Source organism: Coloeus monedula, assembly GCF_965178545.1.
Source record: "Coloeus monedula genome assembly, chromosome: 1".
Classification (NCBI taxonomy): Eukaryota; Metazoa; Chordata; class Aves; order Passeriformes; family Corvidae; genus Coloeus; species Coloeus monedula.
The window spans coordinates 99,633,334-99,651,644 of NC_138781.1; the positions used below are offsets into that span (position 1 = coordinate 99,633,334).

General features: G+C 39.9%; 1 protein-coding gene across 1 annotated transcript in view; it reads right to left on the reverse strand.

Moving 5' to 3' along the window:
- Positions 1-5,243: 5,243 nt before the first annotated feature.
- The window catches only part of ZNF407 (zinc finger protein 407), a 336,645-nt gene continuing 323,577 nt past the window's right edge, over positions 5,244-18,311 (reverse strand). Inside the window, exon 9 of the mRNA XM_082282493.1 lies at positions 5,244-7,659. Coding sequence (XP_082138619.1) covers positions 6,308-7,659 — 1,352 coding nt within the window. The 3' untranslated portion in view covers positions 5,244-6,307. The remainder of the gene's footprint in view (positions 7,660-18,311) is intronic.

Here is an 18,311-nt window from a genome sequence, read left to right on the forward strand (position 1 = left end):
GGGAGTTGGATTTGGGTTCTGAGTATGTGCTGGAAAGGCACATTGGGTTTTGCAATTACATCTGTTATATCTGCACCTTGTCTTTCAGCTCTGATGTATGGGGCTTTGTTGTGTGTTCCTGAAAATTCAGTTCTATTTCTGCTCTCAGAAGCTCCTTAACAAGCTCAGTTCCTAGCAGACCAAGAATCAAAGGTTCTGACTCCTTCCCTTGCATTTCCTCAATCTTTTTTTCTCCTTTGTCTGACCAGATGTCAGGGGACCCTCGTGACACTCCACTTATCCAACCAGACCTCCCAAGGAGCTGGATTACTTTCAAAATCTGTTGAGCCTTGCACAGATCCGAAGCTCATGGCTATTTACATACAAAGAGATGCATCCCAGCAGAGGCAACTGACTAATCACCTGTTCTTCTGCTCCCTGAATAACCAGGTGGTTTGCTCCCAAAGATGACAAAGTGGCAATGGGAATCTGTGGGTCAGGTCTCCGAAAAGCTGACTCAAGACATGCAAAAGCTGCAGTAATGAGGATTCAAAGTAGTACAAAAGGAGGATTCCAAGCAGTAAGAGTGATCAGAGGCTTGGGGAACATGGAAGAAAAAGCCACCCCAGAATTAATCTATTGCTGCCCAGGGGATTGCTATTCTTACTCATCAGAAATTCCCAGAACCCGATGGCTCTCAGTTAACGCTGACCTCCAGGGCAGGACTACGCAGTACAACTGGTCGTTCAAAGTAGCCTTGATAAATGTGTTGCTGCCAGAAGACAAGCATGTGCTTTAAACAAGGTCAGGTGTCCTGTTACATCGCAGGACATAATCCTGGCTTGTGTATACACACACATCAATTTCAATTGCATGATATGTGCTGGATCTACCTGTCTGCGGTGGATCTTTGCGTCTCCATCACTGCTCCCAAATCCTTTGCCATCATTTAAGAACGTCCTAACAGAAAAAGGCAAAAACTGGTTTTGTACAAGTGGAGTTGGTGAAAGCTACTGGCTTGTCCTCTTCCTGGTCAAAAATTGTCTTCTGATGATGGTGAAAATCTCATTATACTCAGCCATTTTGAAAAATAAAAGCTTTAAGTATTCATTGTGGGTTTTCTTGGTTTTTTTTTTTTTTTTCCCCTCAGTTAAAAGAAAAGCCTGGCTTCCTTTTCTGGGCATATTAGATACCTTACTTAAATAGCCAAAAAAAAAAAAAAAAAAAAAAAAAATCAAAAAAATCCCTTTAAAGCAGCCACTGGAGGAATTAGTCCCAGGTTGAGGGCTTCCTATCATCTTTATTTAATACATATGAAGGACCCTGCATTGCTGTCCCAATTACACTTACAAGGCAGATTCCACAGTGGACTGCATCTGCTCTCGAATGCCTTTTCCCTGTAGTTTTATTTACCATTCTTAAAAAGGATAAACAGAGAGCCATGTGCTTACATCTTTTGAAGAGCATATTTCCTCATGCTCTACAAGAGGCTTCTTTGAACACTCATCATTCACAATTGTGCTCTTGGAAGTTTTAGCAATATTTGTTTCAGATAAGTTTATTTTTATATGATTGATCGAAATCTCAAGCTGCAATTAAGAAAATTGCAGTGAGAACCATTAAAGGAGTAGCGTCATTTTCTCCCTTTTCCTCTAAAATGTCAGGTTTCAATGTCACGGCGAGATAACCCAATCGCGTGCTTGTACACCCGGGCTGGAGTAAGCGCAAAACCGTCTGGAGTACTAATTACAAACGACTGGAAATAATGACACGAGGCAGAAGGAAAATGAAAGGCCCCGGTCCCTATCACTTACCCACCCAGGTGTGTGTTCAGAGATGCAGGTTATTGTGGAGACGTCGATTTAGTAAATACACAAACATCCATCCCCACTTGTAGAGCAGCCTCAGTCCCTCCCCCATCTCCCTCTGTCTCTCTGCCCTTTCTTTCTCTCCAATTATAAACCAGCACCAGGTTTTCTCATCAGCCATCTCCATGTCTCCAAATGGCTTTTCAGTGTCAGGCCTATCAGGAAATTAACTCATCATGCAGTGACAGCTGCTAATTTTTTCCCCTTACATGTCAGATGGATCGCCTGCTGAAGCTAATAATGAATCACCAATCCCTGATTAGAAGGTGCTTCCGAAACATATAACTGCCATCTGAGCTAACTTTTTTCTTCATATAAAATGATATCACCCTAGAGGAGCAGAAAACGAATTGTATTCTTCAACAAGATAGAATGGGGGTAGCCTGTTTGAGTGAGCCACATGCTATCTTAAATTATAGGCTAATATTGTTCAGTAAAATAAGTGAAAACTCACAGCTCTTCTTTGTTTTGCCAAATGAATGACCTTTTCTTCTGTTACTTAATCCTCTCACTTGAACTAACTTAGTTTCAAATTTCAGTCTTCACCCTTCTCTCTTTATTCTGTTTACAGCTTTTGTGCTCAGGAAGCCTACTGAGCAGGGCAAGTTGGAGAAAAGCCCCAGAGGTTGCTTTACAAGGCCTCTGCCTACCACACCACCAGCTCCTTGTACTGCTCTGCCAGCAGCTCCAGCCCCATATCTCAATCCCCAGGATTTTCTGAAGGGGACTCACCTGCATTTCAAGCACAGGTTCAGCTCAGGGCCAGCCCAAGGCACAGGAACTTTTAACACAGAGATTCCTACAAGCTTTTACATGAGCTGAATCCACTGTCCACAAAAATCACATACGTATTTCTTCTGGGATCTAGAGCTAACACTCCTGGTATTAAAGCAGCATTTATAAATTACAGCAGTGCTTGCAGGACTATGCACAATCCACATGTGCATAACCACAGCACATCAACTCCCTGGCTCATCTCACTTCCACAGCAGAGTGCAGCTGGGAGTCAGGCAGAATGGTATGTTGCTGTGGGCCCTTTAGGTGGTGTTGGGTTTTGGGTTCTTTTCTTTTGTTTTTGTCATAGGAAATATTTCTCTAAATATAGTGTCCAGCTATCTCTTACCTCCCATTTTTCCACAAAGATGAAGCCTAAATTCAGAGGCCAGGATACACTGCCTCAGGAGGTGGGTATCTGACTCTTAAGAAATGGAAGGTGAAACTGCTTGCTGGAAATACCTCTTCTTTCTCTGTCTTCACTTAGGATTTTTGGTTGACTTTTAGTGGGGTTTGTTTTAGCTTGGTTGGTTTGGTTTTGGTTTTTTTTGTGTTTTGTTTTATTTTTGTTTTTGTTTTGGTTGGTTTTAAATTTATTTATTATTTATTTATTTTCCCCCTGCATACTAGTTCAGTGGTTCTTAAATACTTACATTTTTACCTGCTTGGCATTGTCACAGTATAATCCAACTTTATTAAGGCTCATTCAGAATGGATAACAAAGAGAAAATTAAGTCAATGGCTCTGGCAGTCAGAACATCAGAACATGGGACTGACTGACAACTGACTGACATGGGAATGCTGCCCCCTCAACAATCACTTCCATTACAGCACAGCCCTTGAATCCCCTGGAGACAGGCAACTGAAGGTATTCAAACCAAACAGCAAAACCCACTTGTAGTGAATGGCTGCCTGGGCTGGGCACCTTCCTAAATCCACCACACAAGTTCTGCGATGCTCTGACAGTGGATGCTGCCTGTGGAAAAGGACCCCCGCAGCTCCTGAGCCTGCTTCTGGACATGTCACAGGCACCTCACCAGCACCATGCATGGCTCTCAGAGGGTCAGGGCCTTTTCAGGTGCTGCTCTACTCCAAGTGCCTCCCTCTGCTGCCTAATCTTCCCTGCTCTCCAAGGCAGAAGGCATGGGAATGCTTGGAAGATCCATAGAACAATCCAGCTCATCTCAAGATTATGACATTGGACAATGCCAGGAGCTCTGGCACAGGGGGGACACAAATGCCAGAGACATGTTTCCTAGGCCCTGGAAGGGATCTGCCACAGCCTCAACTTTCAGTGTATGGCAGAGAGCATCTTAGCACAGGGTTGAGACAGTGCATGGAGTCCTTAAGCAGGATGACAGCACAGGAACGAATGTCACCCTTGATTTCTAATGTTACATTTGTAGGGCACTAATAAGTTAACTTTAAAGTGCACATTAAAAAGAAGAAGAAGAAAAAAAAGGCCCTAGGAAAATATTAGCTCTCCTGATCAGGCTGCACTCAGAGAAAAGTATCGTTAACCTGTGCTCCCAGGTAATTACAGCACAGGGTAGGTTAGTGAATCCTTTCCAGTGCTCCCAAGCACACGAACATCTACCACTGGGGCTTTTTTTTATGCAAAGGTCTGCTCTTTTCATTGTGCATACAATGTGATTGCTGGTTTGACACTGCAGGCTACACTGGTTTTATGAAGGATTAAATGCCACCTGAGACATATTTATCCTAAATAAATCACAAATGGTAAACTGCAGCATGTCAGTGTCAACACCCTGTACTGCAGCAGAAAGGTTAGCCATACAGGACTAAGCACAGCGAAGAATTAGCATCCAAGCTGCAAGACCACAGGGCTACAGTTAACAGGAGAAATGATCAAGAAGAAATATTTCCACTGAAAAACATTCAGTTTTTTGAACATCTGTGAGAGTCTTGCAGAGGGCCATCATTTTGTAAAGGTCACCTTTTTCCTGATAACAAACGGGAGTTGATCCTGTCACTGTTTGCTGAAGACAGTATTTAAGAGTAAGTGAACAGCCTGTCACTTTTAAGAAAGATGAGCAAGTCAAACTCGCCTAATTATGAATCTTGATGTCTAACTTGAAATTTACTTTTTTGGGGGGTTGACAAAGACACAACCTCAACTCCTGGAAAATTTGAAAAATAATAATAATAATAAGAGATGAAGAGGCAGCAGGATCTTACAGCCCCAGAATGAAGCACCTTTTCTCAGCAGCCCTATCAGAAAATACATTTTTAAACAGTTGCTTCAGGAAGGAACTATTGTTTTACCCCACCCCAACTTTCTTACAGTTGATAATTTTAAGATATTAAACATGATAGGAAACCGAGTTATCTCTAGAGTCAGCATGGCTTATACCCTAAACACTTAGACAATTATATTAAGCATGCATGAGGCACACTTCAGAAATTAGATTCTTTTATCTTTATCTATCTAGCAAGCTAGAGAAAGGAAAAGAGGAAAGAGAAAATGCACAGACATAACAGATAGCATTCGTTTGCTCCTGCTGAATGCCAGTTCTGTTTATTGTTTAATATTAAAAATCATGATGCTTCATTTAAATGCTAACATTTTATTTGAAAGACAAAAAAAAAAAAATCCCCAAACCTTGCCAGTTTATATTTTACAATTTTTCTAAAGAAACAGAAGCAGTTTTATCATGAAACAAATCTTTTCAACATGAACTTGCATTGAACAATTGCAGTATATCCACAAGTAAATAACTGACATTCTGGACTAAGCAAGAAATACAAGGTCACCTTTTTTTCCCCCCTACTTGTTAATGTCAATGTCAGAATTTTCTTAAAAAATCCTCCTAACATTTGAGAAGAAGCTCACAAAATGAACTGCAAAATGGTATTTATATGAAGCACTATTTAGAAGAAAAGCAAAACACTGACAGTGACAATATTTTTTTCAAAAAATGCACATTTCTTATGTAGGACTCTCATCTAAAATTAAGTGGAAGTTACAGGCATCAAGTTCTTCTTCCCGAATATGTATAATCAAGGATTTTCTGAAGTGTAGCTTTTTAGAGCTCTTCTTTAGGGGAAGTCTTATGTGTTACCATGAAAGAGTAAAGTACTATGAAAAGTTTCATTTTAGATGCAAAAAAATCCTTGTTTTGATGACATATTTTTAGCCAAGCATGTTTTAAAGTAAGATTTTAGAAAGCAAAATGACACCTGTTCTAGTTTAAAATGAAGAAGGGCACCCAATACTGTATGTAAGCTTACCTGTTCACCTTCTATTGTGGGGTTTGTATTTTTTTGCATATTTATCTGTTCACAAAATGTACATGTAAGTGCAATTATTTTATTCTTGTGATTATGTTATACAAAAATGACAGAAGGCAGGGAATTATCCTGAGAAAAAACACATTAAGACAAAAAAAATCAACAAAGAAAGCACTGAACAGAACAATTCCTACTTTGGGCGGGGGGCTTTTTATCCTGTTTTGTACCCAAGTACTCTTGTTTTATAATAATGCCATATAATAGTTCTTAGAGCTATTGTAACGAAATTGTACTATCCTCTTCAGTGAACTCCTGTTAGCAGGGTACAGATTTCTACTGAGAAGGCTTTACAGAAAACATTCCATGAATACAGTGCCTCCATGATTCTGGCAATATCCAGCTCTGCTCTGCACCCAGCCTACGAGTGAAGCTCTTCATGCTTCTTGTACTTTGTTATAATCTCTCTGGCCTTGAATTACCTGTGAGCCACCCTCTGTATAAATGACCATGCTTGTTAATTGTTCTCTTGCTCTATCAGGGGCTACAGTGTCTGCTTTTATAGCAGTACCAGCCTGCAGAATGTCTTGGGGCCCAGTTGTCTCTATCACAGCATGTGAGTACACACCAGGCTCATCCTGCATGTCTGGTGGCAATTCTGTGACGATGTAGTGCGTTGCACCTTCAGAGAAGTCACCATCAGAACCCTGAGCCATGGCTTGAACTAATTCTTCACTGACAATAATCTGTGATATTTCCCCATCCGACTCCACTAAATCCATGTGTTCGCTCTGGACACTGAGTGTGTGGCTACCAGCTTCCTGCATAATTATCTGAGAGCCTTCTCCAGCTACCATATGCACAGTTCCTTCCTCATTTACAATGACCTGGGTGACACCTTCTTTCATGAGCTGGTCGGCCGCAGCCGTGTCACACACAGCAAACTGCAACACTCCTTGCACCACATTCTTGAAGGCAGCCTGAGCTCTCTCCTGAGATGCAATTAGAGCTGATGGGTGCATGACCCGTGTCACTACTTCCATAGGTTTGGTATCTTCCTGAGTCTCCTGAACTTCATGGAACATTTGTATTTCTTGTCCCTCTGCATCACTGGGAATGCTGGGCACCTCTGGGTTCGGCATTTGCAAGAAGTCTTTGTGACCAGACCTGCATCTGTCAAGGAGTCCAGATTTGTTTTCCGTTTCATCCAGCTCTGTCACAGCACAAAGCAGGGCATCTAATGCTGAGGACGACTCTGGAGGATGGACTGCAGCCTCAGAAGCATCTAAAACTTCTTGCCGTATTATCTGCTGCAGTACCGCGCTACTGGAGTCAGGAACTGCGTCTATTTGAACAGCCTCCTCCATGTCAGCTCCCGCTCCTTCAACCACCACCACCTGTGTGGCACCATCTGCTAGCTGCTCCGTCAGGATCTGCTCCGGAACCACACTACTCACGTGGGAGCCATTCTGGTTTGTGGCTATGACTTGCCCATCTTCTGTGATGTGGACCACCCTGGCCATCTGCCCTGCCATTGCCAGCGTCTGCAGGGTGGCTGCTGCTGTCTCTTCCACGGAGGCGTCGATGGCAAAGTCGCCGTCATAGCCTTGAATAATAATGAACTGCTGAACTTCTTCGGGCGACTGTGGCTGTCTCCTGCTGCCCCGAAAGGTCTTCTCCTTCACTGGAGAAACCTCTCCCAGTGCTGCCGCAGTAAAAGGGCTCGTGGTTTCCACAAAAGTTGCTCCTTGCCCCTTCAGCCGGCACTCATAGGACTTGGACACAATGCCTACAAGACAAAATACGCTGTTAACGTGGTATCATGGCAAGTATCAGTTCATTACTTTAACAAATTGTAGCTTAAATGGAAAAAAATTCCTTGACGATTTTTAAATTTCATTGGCAGAAAACATAGATAAAATGAGCAAATGAACAAAACCGATTTGCATGTTTTCCAAATAACATATTTACAGGTTGAAATAATTGCTGAGTGTAACAATTCTGCAGCTTATTAACAATTTAAATGTGTCGTTAAAAATATTCTGTATAAAAGAAGCCCAGATAAATACAGTATACAGTTAAGACATTAACACATCTGTTATAGAAGACCTTATTGGTGATATTTCAGTACTTCAGTAATGAATTTCAGGATTGTATATTACATTAAACATATCTTGGTGTGAAAAACTGTGGCTGATCTTTTTAATACCCTGTGATCTTCTTAATACCCTGCTTTTGTTGGTGAGGTGATTGCCGTGCTGTCATTTTGATGACATTGTCTTCCCCTTCCTTTTCCATCCAGCACCTTCTCCAGCACATGTGACTGACTCAGTCACTAGCCCAGTTACCTGGAGAAAACACTCAGTAGTTTTCTTACCCCAAGCAGGATATCCTATAAAATCTCATCCAGAGAAACCCCAAACACACATCTTAAATTATTTCTGCAATAAATAAATTAACAAACTGTAATATCTGTAACCTCCATATTCCAACTGCTTGCTGTGCCACCCAGTTTGGTTTTGTGTCATTGAAGGTTTCATTCTCAATTCTCACCACTAACAATAAAGCTTTGGCAAGGCAAATGGTGCCCAAGGCTGTACATGGTCAAGGCCATCAACCTCCAAGCAGGGCCTGCGCCTTTTTGGGAAGACATAAATGAGAGGACCCTGTGACCAGCTTTGTGGACATTCATGGAAGGACAGCTCTATCCATAGCTGTCTCCCCATGGCACTGCCATCCAGAAGGACCCATGAAGCTCCTCCATGTGCTGGGAGCAAGCTCTGGGACACAACCAGGGCACACAGAGAGAAGAGTGGGTGCTGGACATTGCAAACGAGGTGAGGTGAGGGTCTAATGATAGATGGACCTTGGGAAGGCTGATTAAGTCCATGCTGCTGAGACTATCCACACCCACACTCCCGTTTAAATTCACCTACACAAACTGAAATCCCATCTCTGGAATAACAGGTGTAGCATCTTATCACTAATGCAAATAGCTATGCCATGGCTTGCTTGGGATAAAAATAGGCAAGAAAAAAAGGCAACACTTACAGTGAAATTTCAGGCTAGCACTGTACTTTCCAAGCCAGTTCTAGTGAACAATGTGCTTCATTGAACTCAAGAGACCAAGAAAATTATACTAAAGCTGGTCTAAAGGGGCTCTTTCACTCAAAGCATAGAGCTGTCAGACCCTGATCCCACGGAGAATTAAAATGGGCTCTAAGAAACAGACTCATTTGCTTAAAGGTAAGTTCACACTTAGAAGCTGATTTACTCCAAGACTGAGTACTTGGTGCCTTGCAGATTCTAGCAACTTGATATGTTAATGTGCATATCAAGTTAAAATTCCAAAATAACATCAATAATTTAAAGAGTGAGCTCTTATACTGGTATCCATCCATCCATCCATCCATCCACCTATCCTTTTTTCTATTACAGAGCTTCTGGTAGAGAATTGTACTGTGAAGCACAAAGAAGTAATTTTGTCAAGCTGAAATGCTGCAAATCACCTGCACAAGTCTAAACTGATGTTACACAACTTTCTTATTCCTAGTTTGCAAGGCAGGTTATCTTTGGAAAAGAAAATTAATGATTTAAACCATTAGAATGTTTCCAGGTGATGCTGCATAAAAATCTGGCACATGCAATTGAAGTACATTTTGTCTGGTATAAGCAAGAAGTAAGCTTACTGTAGTACAACTGGTTCTTATTCCCACTTTTCCTGTGCTCTCTGTAGGCACTGACATTCACATGACCCCCCAAGGAGCAGAAAAATAGGAAGGGGAAATCAACATCAAATGACAATTATCTTAGCTCCTCCACATTTTATAATAGAGTATAAGTAGTTCTCTCAGGAATCTTGCTTTGTTGACAAGATAAAAGAGGAGCCTGGCAATGATGTGGCACAAAATCAAAATAACTCCACAAATCATGCATTTTCCACTGGATTTCAAAATCAAAATAACTCTACAATCATAATTTTCACATGCACACACACTAAAATCATGACATCTTTCTCCTAAGATCATAATAATTTATGTACAGAAAGCAGAATCAGTGTATCGGTCTGGGCTGGGGAAGGGAAATAAAAAGGAAATTCTCCCTGTTTTCATCTCCTCAAATAAATGCCGTGCCTGTGAATCCATGCAACTCCAGTCTTTACTGTGCAATTGAATGGGAAGTCTCCTGGGTGAAGAGCTATCTGGTGAATCCCTCGCAGCACTGATAATTATGCCATTCTGACTGCTTACTTAATCTATTTGAATCCAGAGGTGAGTTAAGCCACTTCCTGACCATTAAAGTAAACTACATGGGTAAATACTGCTGTCATTGAGGGGTGTGATGAAGCTTAACTACACCAACATCTTAACCTCAGCTCAGTGCAACCCCAGCTATTCCATCACAGTTCATAAATGCGATTGCAGGTCCATCTTTTGATTCAGCAATTTAATAACTTCGAGTGCTGTCAGTACTGCTTTGAAAAATGGCTCCTATAAAATGTAACAGCCTCAATCAGATTGTAAAAGATTCACCCACTGAAGATTCTTCCATTTCAACTATAATGAATTAATGTTGAGCTGTGTAGAAGTTCAAGTGTCATTTAAACTAATGTGAATCTACTGTAACTTAAAATTTTAACTGGACTATGACCAAGAATTTACTGGGAACATCAACTTCAATTTTAGTGATTTTTCAGGGTAAATATGAATTGCAGATTTTTACTGGTTTTCTTTTGTTTTAACAGTGGAAAGCCAAGTAGGGAAGATATTTAGAAAACAACAGATTTTGAGGCTTAGCTGCTATTTCTATAATGAAGCACTGGGATCCAACACAACATTTGTCAGAATTTTTATGTATTTAAGGAATGTCACATTATTGGACTGTATGTAGCAACAAACCACGTTGTCCCAGTAAATCCAGCCTGCCTCTCGCCCCCTCTTAAAAACGGGTAAAGAGAAGGGGTAAGTGTTGGCTGACACGGCAAACATAAGCTGCAATACAAGCCCACATTAATATTAGGAAAAGTGGACTTGTTGCTGATTGCACGTCATTGCAAATTAAGAAGATACACAAATAGGCATTAAAATGACAAAATATAATGATACCAGAGCTCATATTCAGACAATTTGTAAGGAGGTGTTTCATATCTAGGGGTGCAATGATCAGAGAATTGGTTTCTTTCCAAGAAGTCTGTCATTTCAGCAGAGCCATTATTTATCAGTTGGGGTCCTGAGCGACTGTTAGTTTTTTATTTGAAAATGTCAGAATATTTTAGACATTAAATCCATATTTGCAGGTTATTTTAATTCTCCCAGACCACAAACTCCTGAAAAAGGGCTAAAAGAAATGCTTTGATGTTTAATGTGCGTCTGGGAAACTACAAATAGGGCTTAGTACCTTTTCCCCTCTCTCTTACTCAATACCTGACTTCCTTTTGTGTGTGTGTTTTATTCTTTTGTTACTGTCATCATTTGTTCCCCACAGAATAAATACCTTATTTTTTTGTTAAGCTTACATTTAATTAAAATGTACAGGATTTGTGCAGTAAACTCGAATGAAACAAATAAAACAAGGGCCCCCTCTCTTGAAGGCATACGTTGTGAATGAAAAATGTCATTACAGACTAAAAAATTTTGCAGTAAACAGGGCCTACAGAGAGAAGTTTCCCCCGTAATGACATCCATAAAATACACAAATGGCACTTTTAGTACCATCCTGAATATGGCATTTTCTGTGCTCTACACACAATCTAAATGGTTTGATCATAGAGCATAATACTCCATTGGGTTTATAGAACAATCAATGTTCCATAAAATGATGTATTTATCCAATAGTAGGCTCAGCAGTTACTGGTGTATGACATTGTAGGACACTGGCTTTGTACTGTTCAGCAGCACACATGCTGGCTGTAAAACTTATCTAACACTACTTCAACAACTTCATCTCATCTGTGTCAAGTAATTTGTTGAAGCCTCAGCTTGGTTTAAAAAAACTTGTAATAAAAATTCATAGAATTTTCAGGAGAATGAAAGCTGATGACAATAGAAAGGTCACATTGTGGCGCCACTCGTGGGGTCGGGGGTCAGCCGCAGTTCTAAAACAGAAAGTAGATTTCATGCATCGTGTAGCAGATAAAGATGGCATTAAGGAGACTTGTCTCAGAAAGAGACGCATAATGCGTGAGGAAAGTCTGGGCTAATATTATATGTAAAGCACCACTTTGCTCTCAGCCAGCAGCCTCTTTAGAATTCTAATCCTTCCCCAAAACTTGTAGCAAGCGGCTGTGTGTGGTGAGGCCGGGCTGAGGACATCCTTCACAAGGAGCACCTTTAGGACAAAGCAGTAAGTCATAAATGAAATAATCTGTTATGGCGATGGAAATGATCTGCATTTACACAGCTATCTTAAAACAGCTATTTTTCCTTTTCTGTAAAAGTTCTAGGAGGCCTGATTTATAGTCCCCTATTAAGCAACGCTTAATTTTTCATACTTTGGTGATTAGGTATATTATATATTGACACAAACAAACATTTCGTACCTGCTAAAATGCAACAAATATTAAATAATGTGAACGCAAAGAAACATCTTTTCCTTCAATTAAATACAGCCTGTAAGGAATTTAAAGGATATAAAAAGTTCGCCTTATGTCTAACATCACTTGAACAAGCAACCGATTTTCTTATTTTAAAAGTTATTCTCTACATGGCAGAACAATATATTGAATGGTATAGAAAGTCCAGTTTTCAAATTCATAAAGTAATACAACTTGCACCTTGACCAAGCCACAAGTTTCTGCTCTGTTTTCTTTTAATTATTTTTGTAATGATCTCTACTTCAATTAATTAAGTACAGTCTAAGAACTGTGGCATAACGTCATAACTTCAGGATTTCCTTGATTTTCAGAGGCCATAATGTTAGATACATTTTTCAGATCTCTGTTCCTTGACCACAGTAAAAACTGTTCTTTATCATTTGTAAGGCTTTTATGTGCAAGCAATGCATGGGCCAGCATTTTTAAAACCAGCTAGTTAAGCTACTAAATAAGAGGTTGTGAAGGCTCATTCATGTCTTCTGCTGAAAGAACAAACAGATGATGGGTCAAACCGAGAAGTGAAATAAATCTGCAACCCAAAATGGCCCTGCTACAACTATTATGTCCACAAAGGCAGCAAATATTTGTAAAGCAATACAAATAAGTATACCTATAGGGGACTTAACCAGTTCCCTAAGAGACATAAAAAATTCCACCATTGACGCAAAGTACATAAATCTCAAGAGATACCAATACAGCAAGGCTTCATTTTTTTCCCTTTCAACATATTATTACTGAAAAAACCAACCAAACAAGAAAAACCCAACAACACAAAAATCCCAAATGATGTTCATAGTTCATTTTATACTTAAAAATCCAGTAATGTCATGTTGCAATGCTGAAACTCAAAAAAACCTTAGCTTCTAGTTTCATCCTTAACCACTCAATCATGTTTGGAAACTTCTAGGTCTTCTAAGAACTGCTTGAATAAAGGATGAAGTTTTAACATTTAAGGTATCTTAAAACGCAGCAGATGTCCTCCAGCTTTTTAAAAATGTGAAAGAAAGTACTCTTGTCGTATTTTTTCTTTTGAAAAACAGACTGAAATTTCCTGCTTGCTATTTTTACCTTTCACATCTTACAGAACTATGTCAACGACCAAAAAAAGACACGAAAGAAAAAACAACCACCAAAATAAATAGCCAAGCCATTCAATTGGGGTGTTTAGGCAGTTTGTTCAGTTTGGTTTAGTTTCCCTTCAGCGTCCAGTTAACCTTTGGGAAAAGACCTTCTCTAGGAAAAAATTCCGTTTCCCTTTTCCTGCACTCAAGGTCAAAAATGAACATTGTAGAGCCCAGTGTTACAGAAGGTATGCAAATAGAAATATGCATACCAAAACTTCCACTGATCGTGGCAAACATGTACAGTGTTAACATGCAGAATTTACAGCTGCCTAACCTGCAGAGCAACTGGTTTTCTTGCAAACCACTTTTTCTCTTTACCTATTTGCCACCATGCAGGCTGCTCTTCTCAACTCTGATGTGTGAGCAAAAACCTCTCTGTGGCATTTGCAGCAATTACCTACACAGGCAAGCAGCACCAGGAATGTATCTGGAGTATTTCAGCTACCTCTTCCAGTGCAGCTTAGCAGCTTGAGATGAGGATAGCCAGCCTGGACATTTCTTGGCAGTCCAGCTTCAAAGACTACTCTGGCCCTCAGTTTGGGAACAACTGACATTGATGATACTCGGATGCACTCTTTCTGTTTTATCCCCTGCAGTGCAAATGGAAAATGCATTTTTAGCACTCCTAAATCAGAATCCCAATTTCCAGGGGTTCTTGTTGTGCTTGGCCAAACCAGGGATTTCTGTTTCCTAGGCAGACAGAACATACAATATAATAAGAAAAATAAGAAACTAATTTGAGAAAAATCAGGGGAAAAACCCCCCAAGCTCTGCTCATAGGGAAAATGATCTGGATTTCCGAAACAGGGATAGTCCCAGACACTAACAGCTTTGTCAAGAAAAGGAAAAACCCTTTTTGTCATTGTTATCTCAGCAAAAGTTTTTGTTTTTCAAGAATATATACATTCAGATCCTGGCTTTATAAACATTTATTTATCAAGCGTACTGCTTACTGCCATAGTTAGCCTCAATAGTCTCAAAGGGACTAAACATGGTTGCTTGCATTATGCATTGTGTTTGCATAATCAGGCCCTTGGGATTAACAATTCTGAAAATGGCTGGCCTTCCCTAATGTTTGATGTACATATATGCACTAAAGAGAACAGACACTTGTAAGGAATACCTAAAATAACACATCATGTTATTAAATGATCAAGCAGAAATTATATTCTTCAGCATACCTATCAACTATGAGTATCATGATTCTCTGTATTTATCTATTCTGATTTATGCACCCTTTCAGTAAAAAGAAGCACCTGTTCTTTGCCTGAGGGCACATCTCAACCCATTTAAAAAGCGCAGCAGTTTTTAGGAGGAACGCTTGGGAATAACTACAAATAGTAAGTTTCCCTAGTTCTTTTTGTTAGTTAACACAGCAGAAACTACCATTTCAAATGTGATAGCCATATCTGTATTTCACTTATAAACTCAACTACGTTACAGCTATATTCATATCTCTCCAGAATAAATTATGGGAAATAACCATTTGTCTTCATTGTAGACACTTTTGCATGTATAGTAGAAAACAAACCTCTATTCGATAACTGCACAGAGGCACCATTAAAATCAAATTTACAGTAAACAGAACCTGCAGCTGGGGTAAAACACTAACTGTTAGTATTTTAATTATCTGCGAAGCTTTCGGAGGTCTAACATCTGCTCATAGCCAAATGACAGCAGCTGCTTGTGTACACTTAAAACAACATGAATTTCTTCTATAAATATTAAAATGAATTGTATGTCGCATGTTCATTGCGACTCCATTCCTATTAAGCTGTTTAAGTATACAGGGTATTTTGAACTTCTTTCTTGTGGCAAATTCATAAAGGGCTGACCTCCTCAAAAGAATGAGAGGCAAAGGCAGCAAAAATTCTTGAGTCTGTAAATTGAAAATGTTTAGAGACAGTACTGGAGGTCACCCTCTGCCAAGACACTGCTGGTAAATGCTAACAAAACATCAGCGGTAAGTTCTGATCATTGTGCACTACAGTAACTTCAAGGACAAGACCGCTCAGCATGCAAAGTGTCAGGAGTCTATGGGATGGCTTATATCAAAAGCTAATGCTCTTCTAATAATTGAAGTAATTAATGCATTATCTTACCTGGAAAAAAATACTCTGTTTCAATGTCCAAAACATTGGAAGAGATGAGTGTACTCTCTTTTGTGGACTTCAGCAAAATCATACTGGAATGATCCCTGGTTCACATGATTAGAAGCAATAAACTGCAATGAGGAAGGAATATACTGGCCCAATATGAGATTTTGCTAAAAAGGGCAAGCTTCATAACTTAAATTTTGCAGCTTTTTATCTAGGCACTGACATACAGTTGATATTTTCCTTTTAGTCTCTCGCCTGCTTGGGAATATAGGAAAGAAAACTGGAGGAGTGACACACATTTAGTTAAGCTGTAGAGTCTGGCACAGTGAGAGGAAGAGAGTGTTACAACCAGTTTAAGAAGAAAACAAGGAAAGGGATTTTTATAGTTTTCACTTTACACGCTTTCAGTAGAGAAAGATCTATTTCTTTGCTTTTACAGCATCAAGTGTAACGCCAGTGGCAAATAATATTTATGTATTTTCGCAATAGATCTACAGCTGGAAAGGAGCACTACAATAATTTAGTCTGAAAGCTGTAGGTCATGCCAACCTGTGTTTTGAAAAAAAGCCCCAACATGATTAGACGCTTCAGCCTTACATGTGTAACCACAGCACAGGATAAGTCACGAGTACAGCTGCCTCCACAGTGGTACCTGGCTTAAGATGAAGGTGAATTAATTGTGAAGGCAATTCCCAAACTTCTGACATCAGATTTCCCACCCCAAAAAAGTCTGTCTCAGTGCAAGGGAAATAACAACATCTGAAGAGGAAGGAATAGGGTTGGTTATAGATAGGACAGTTTCTGTGCACAGGCCTTCCCCTTTGCTGGCCCCTCACTCTTCTTGAGGCACTTGACAGCACCAACACCTACCATGCCCAAAATTATAAGTGTCAGAAAACATGCTGATTTTTCACCTCAGAGTGTCACAGGCCTAGCAGTAATGCTGGGATTACTCAGGAAGCATGAAGCAGGGGTACTTGCTGGTTCTGGGAGGTTGGATGGGAAACACAGGCTGGAGAGATGGGTAAATCTTTTATACCACTTCAAAGGGTCAAGTTCATGACAAAGTCTTTTTTTCATGGTTCACCTCTGGTGAAGGATGGAAGCAGCATATTTCCAGAATATCTTCAAAGGAAGAGCTGTTCATGTAATTGACCCTTCTGCTGACAGAAATATATTTTCAGTGCTACTGATGGAGTAGCACTTAAATGAACTGTCTTCCACTTCCAGTGTTAGAAAGCACAAGGCAGGAGGTAGATGAAACAAGACAGAAGATACCAAAGCTGGCGCTTTCTGTGCTGTCACTGAGCACTGTCGATACAGGAACTGCAAGATGGTCTGTGTGCCTGGGCTGCATGGGAAATGCAAAGTAAACTGTTGCGCTGCAGCCCTCCCAAAGGGCTCAGAACCTCCTCACCAAGCTGCGTGCACTTGGCTGCAAAGTTGTGTGTTCAAGAGCTGGATACCACACTACTGTGTTGACAAGGCTACCTAAATTGTTGGTTAACTAGAGGTAGAAATCAACAGCTTTTAGAAGGCATATGGAGCTAATACTAAATTGGAAGCGCTAACATCAATACAAAGAAAACCAGGATGTAATGTAAGTAAATAAGAAAATAACAATGTAAGATTGAAGTTGTGCTACTGCACACTAGCACTTGTGGAGAAAGTAAATATGCAAAAATGATATTCAATGAGAGAGGAGTCCCTTGAGAACTGTAATGCTGAAGAAATTTAAAGAATGACAGCGTTCATCAAATTACATGGGAGTTTATGAAATGTAAAACAGGAAAAGAAAACAGGCCAAAGCAATTTTTAATTGCACATTCAAAGGCATGTCTGCTGCACATTGTTCTGGTACAGATACAACTAAATTAAGTCTTGACCTTTCTAGGAGAGAGATCTTGACTAAAGAATATTCAGAATAGTGAAATAAGAACTGTTAGAAGTCTGACTTGAATGGAAATATTGAAGGTTTAAGTGCAGATATTCTGGCTACATAATCTGCAAATGCTGGAGAGGGAGGAAAATTTTTGTCCCTATTAGATAAGCATAATCTGATTCTGATGAAAGACTAGAATGTTCATGTCATACTGCAGGAAGATGGTTAGACATGGTGAGAAATAGAAAGTCAATTCAGCTACCTTGTCCACTTTCAAGTGCCAGGGTAATGAAGCTCCCAGATGGAACAAATAGACTGCTGTAGTTAAGAGTATGACTTAACCCAACTCATCACCATTTATACTGCAAATCCATGCTATTCCAGAACAGTTCAGTGAAAAGGAACATGGGCTTCTGCAGGAACTACTTAGATAACTTTTGTAAACATCTCCATTCTGAACTAAAGTTCACTCAAGACTGTGGTGCCTTAAGTCTTAAAACCCAATGAACTTGCAATGACTGACAATCATAAGAAGCATGAATCCTAGTCAAATATGGACTAGTAAACAACCCCTGCCACTCTGTTAGGTCATTTCATTAGCTCTTCTAATTTTTTTCCTTCCTGAGACCCAACTTAGACTAGGAAAAGAGGGAATATTTTAAAATTAAATAATGATCATATTTTTCTAAAATATTTTAAAATGCCACTTAGCTCTTAATTCTGATAGCACTTGTTCAAAGATTT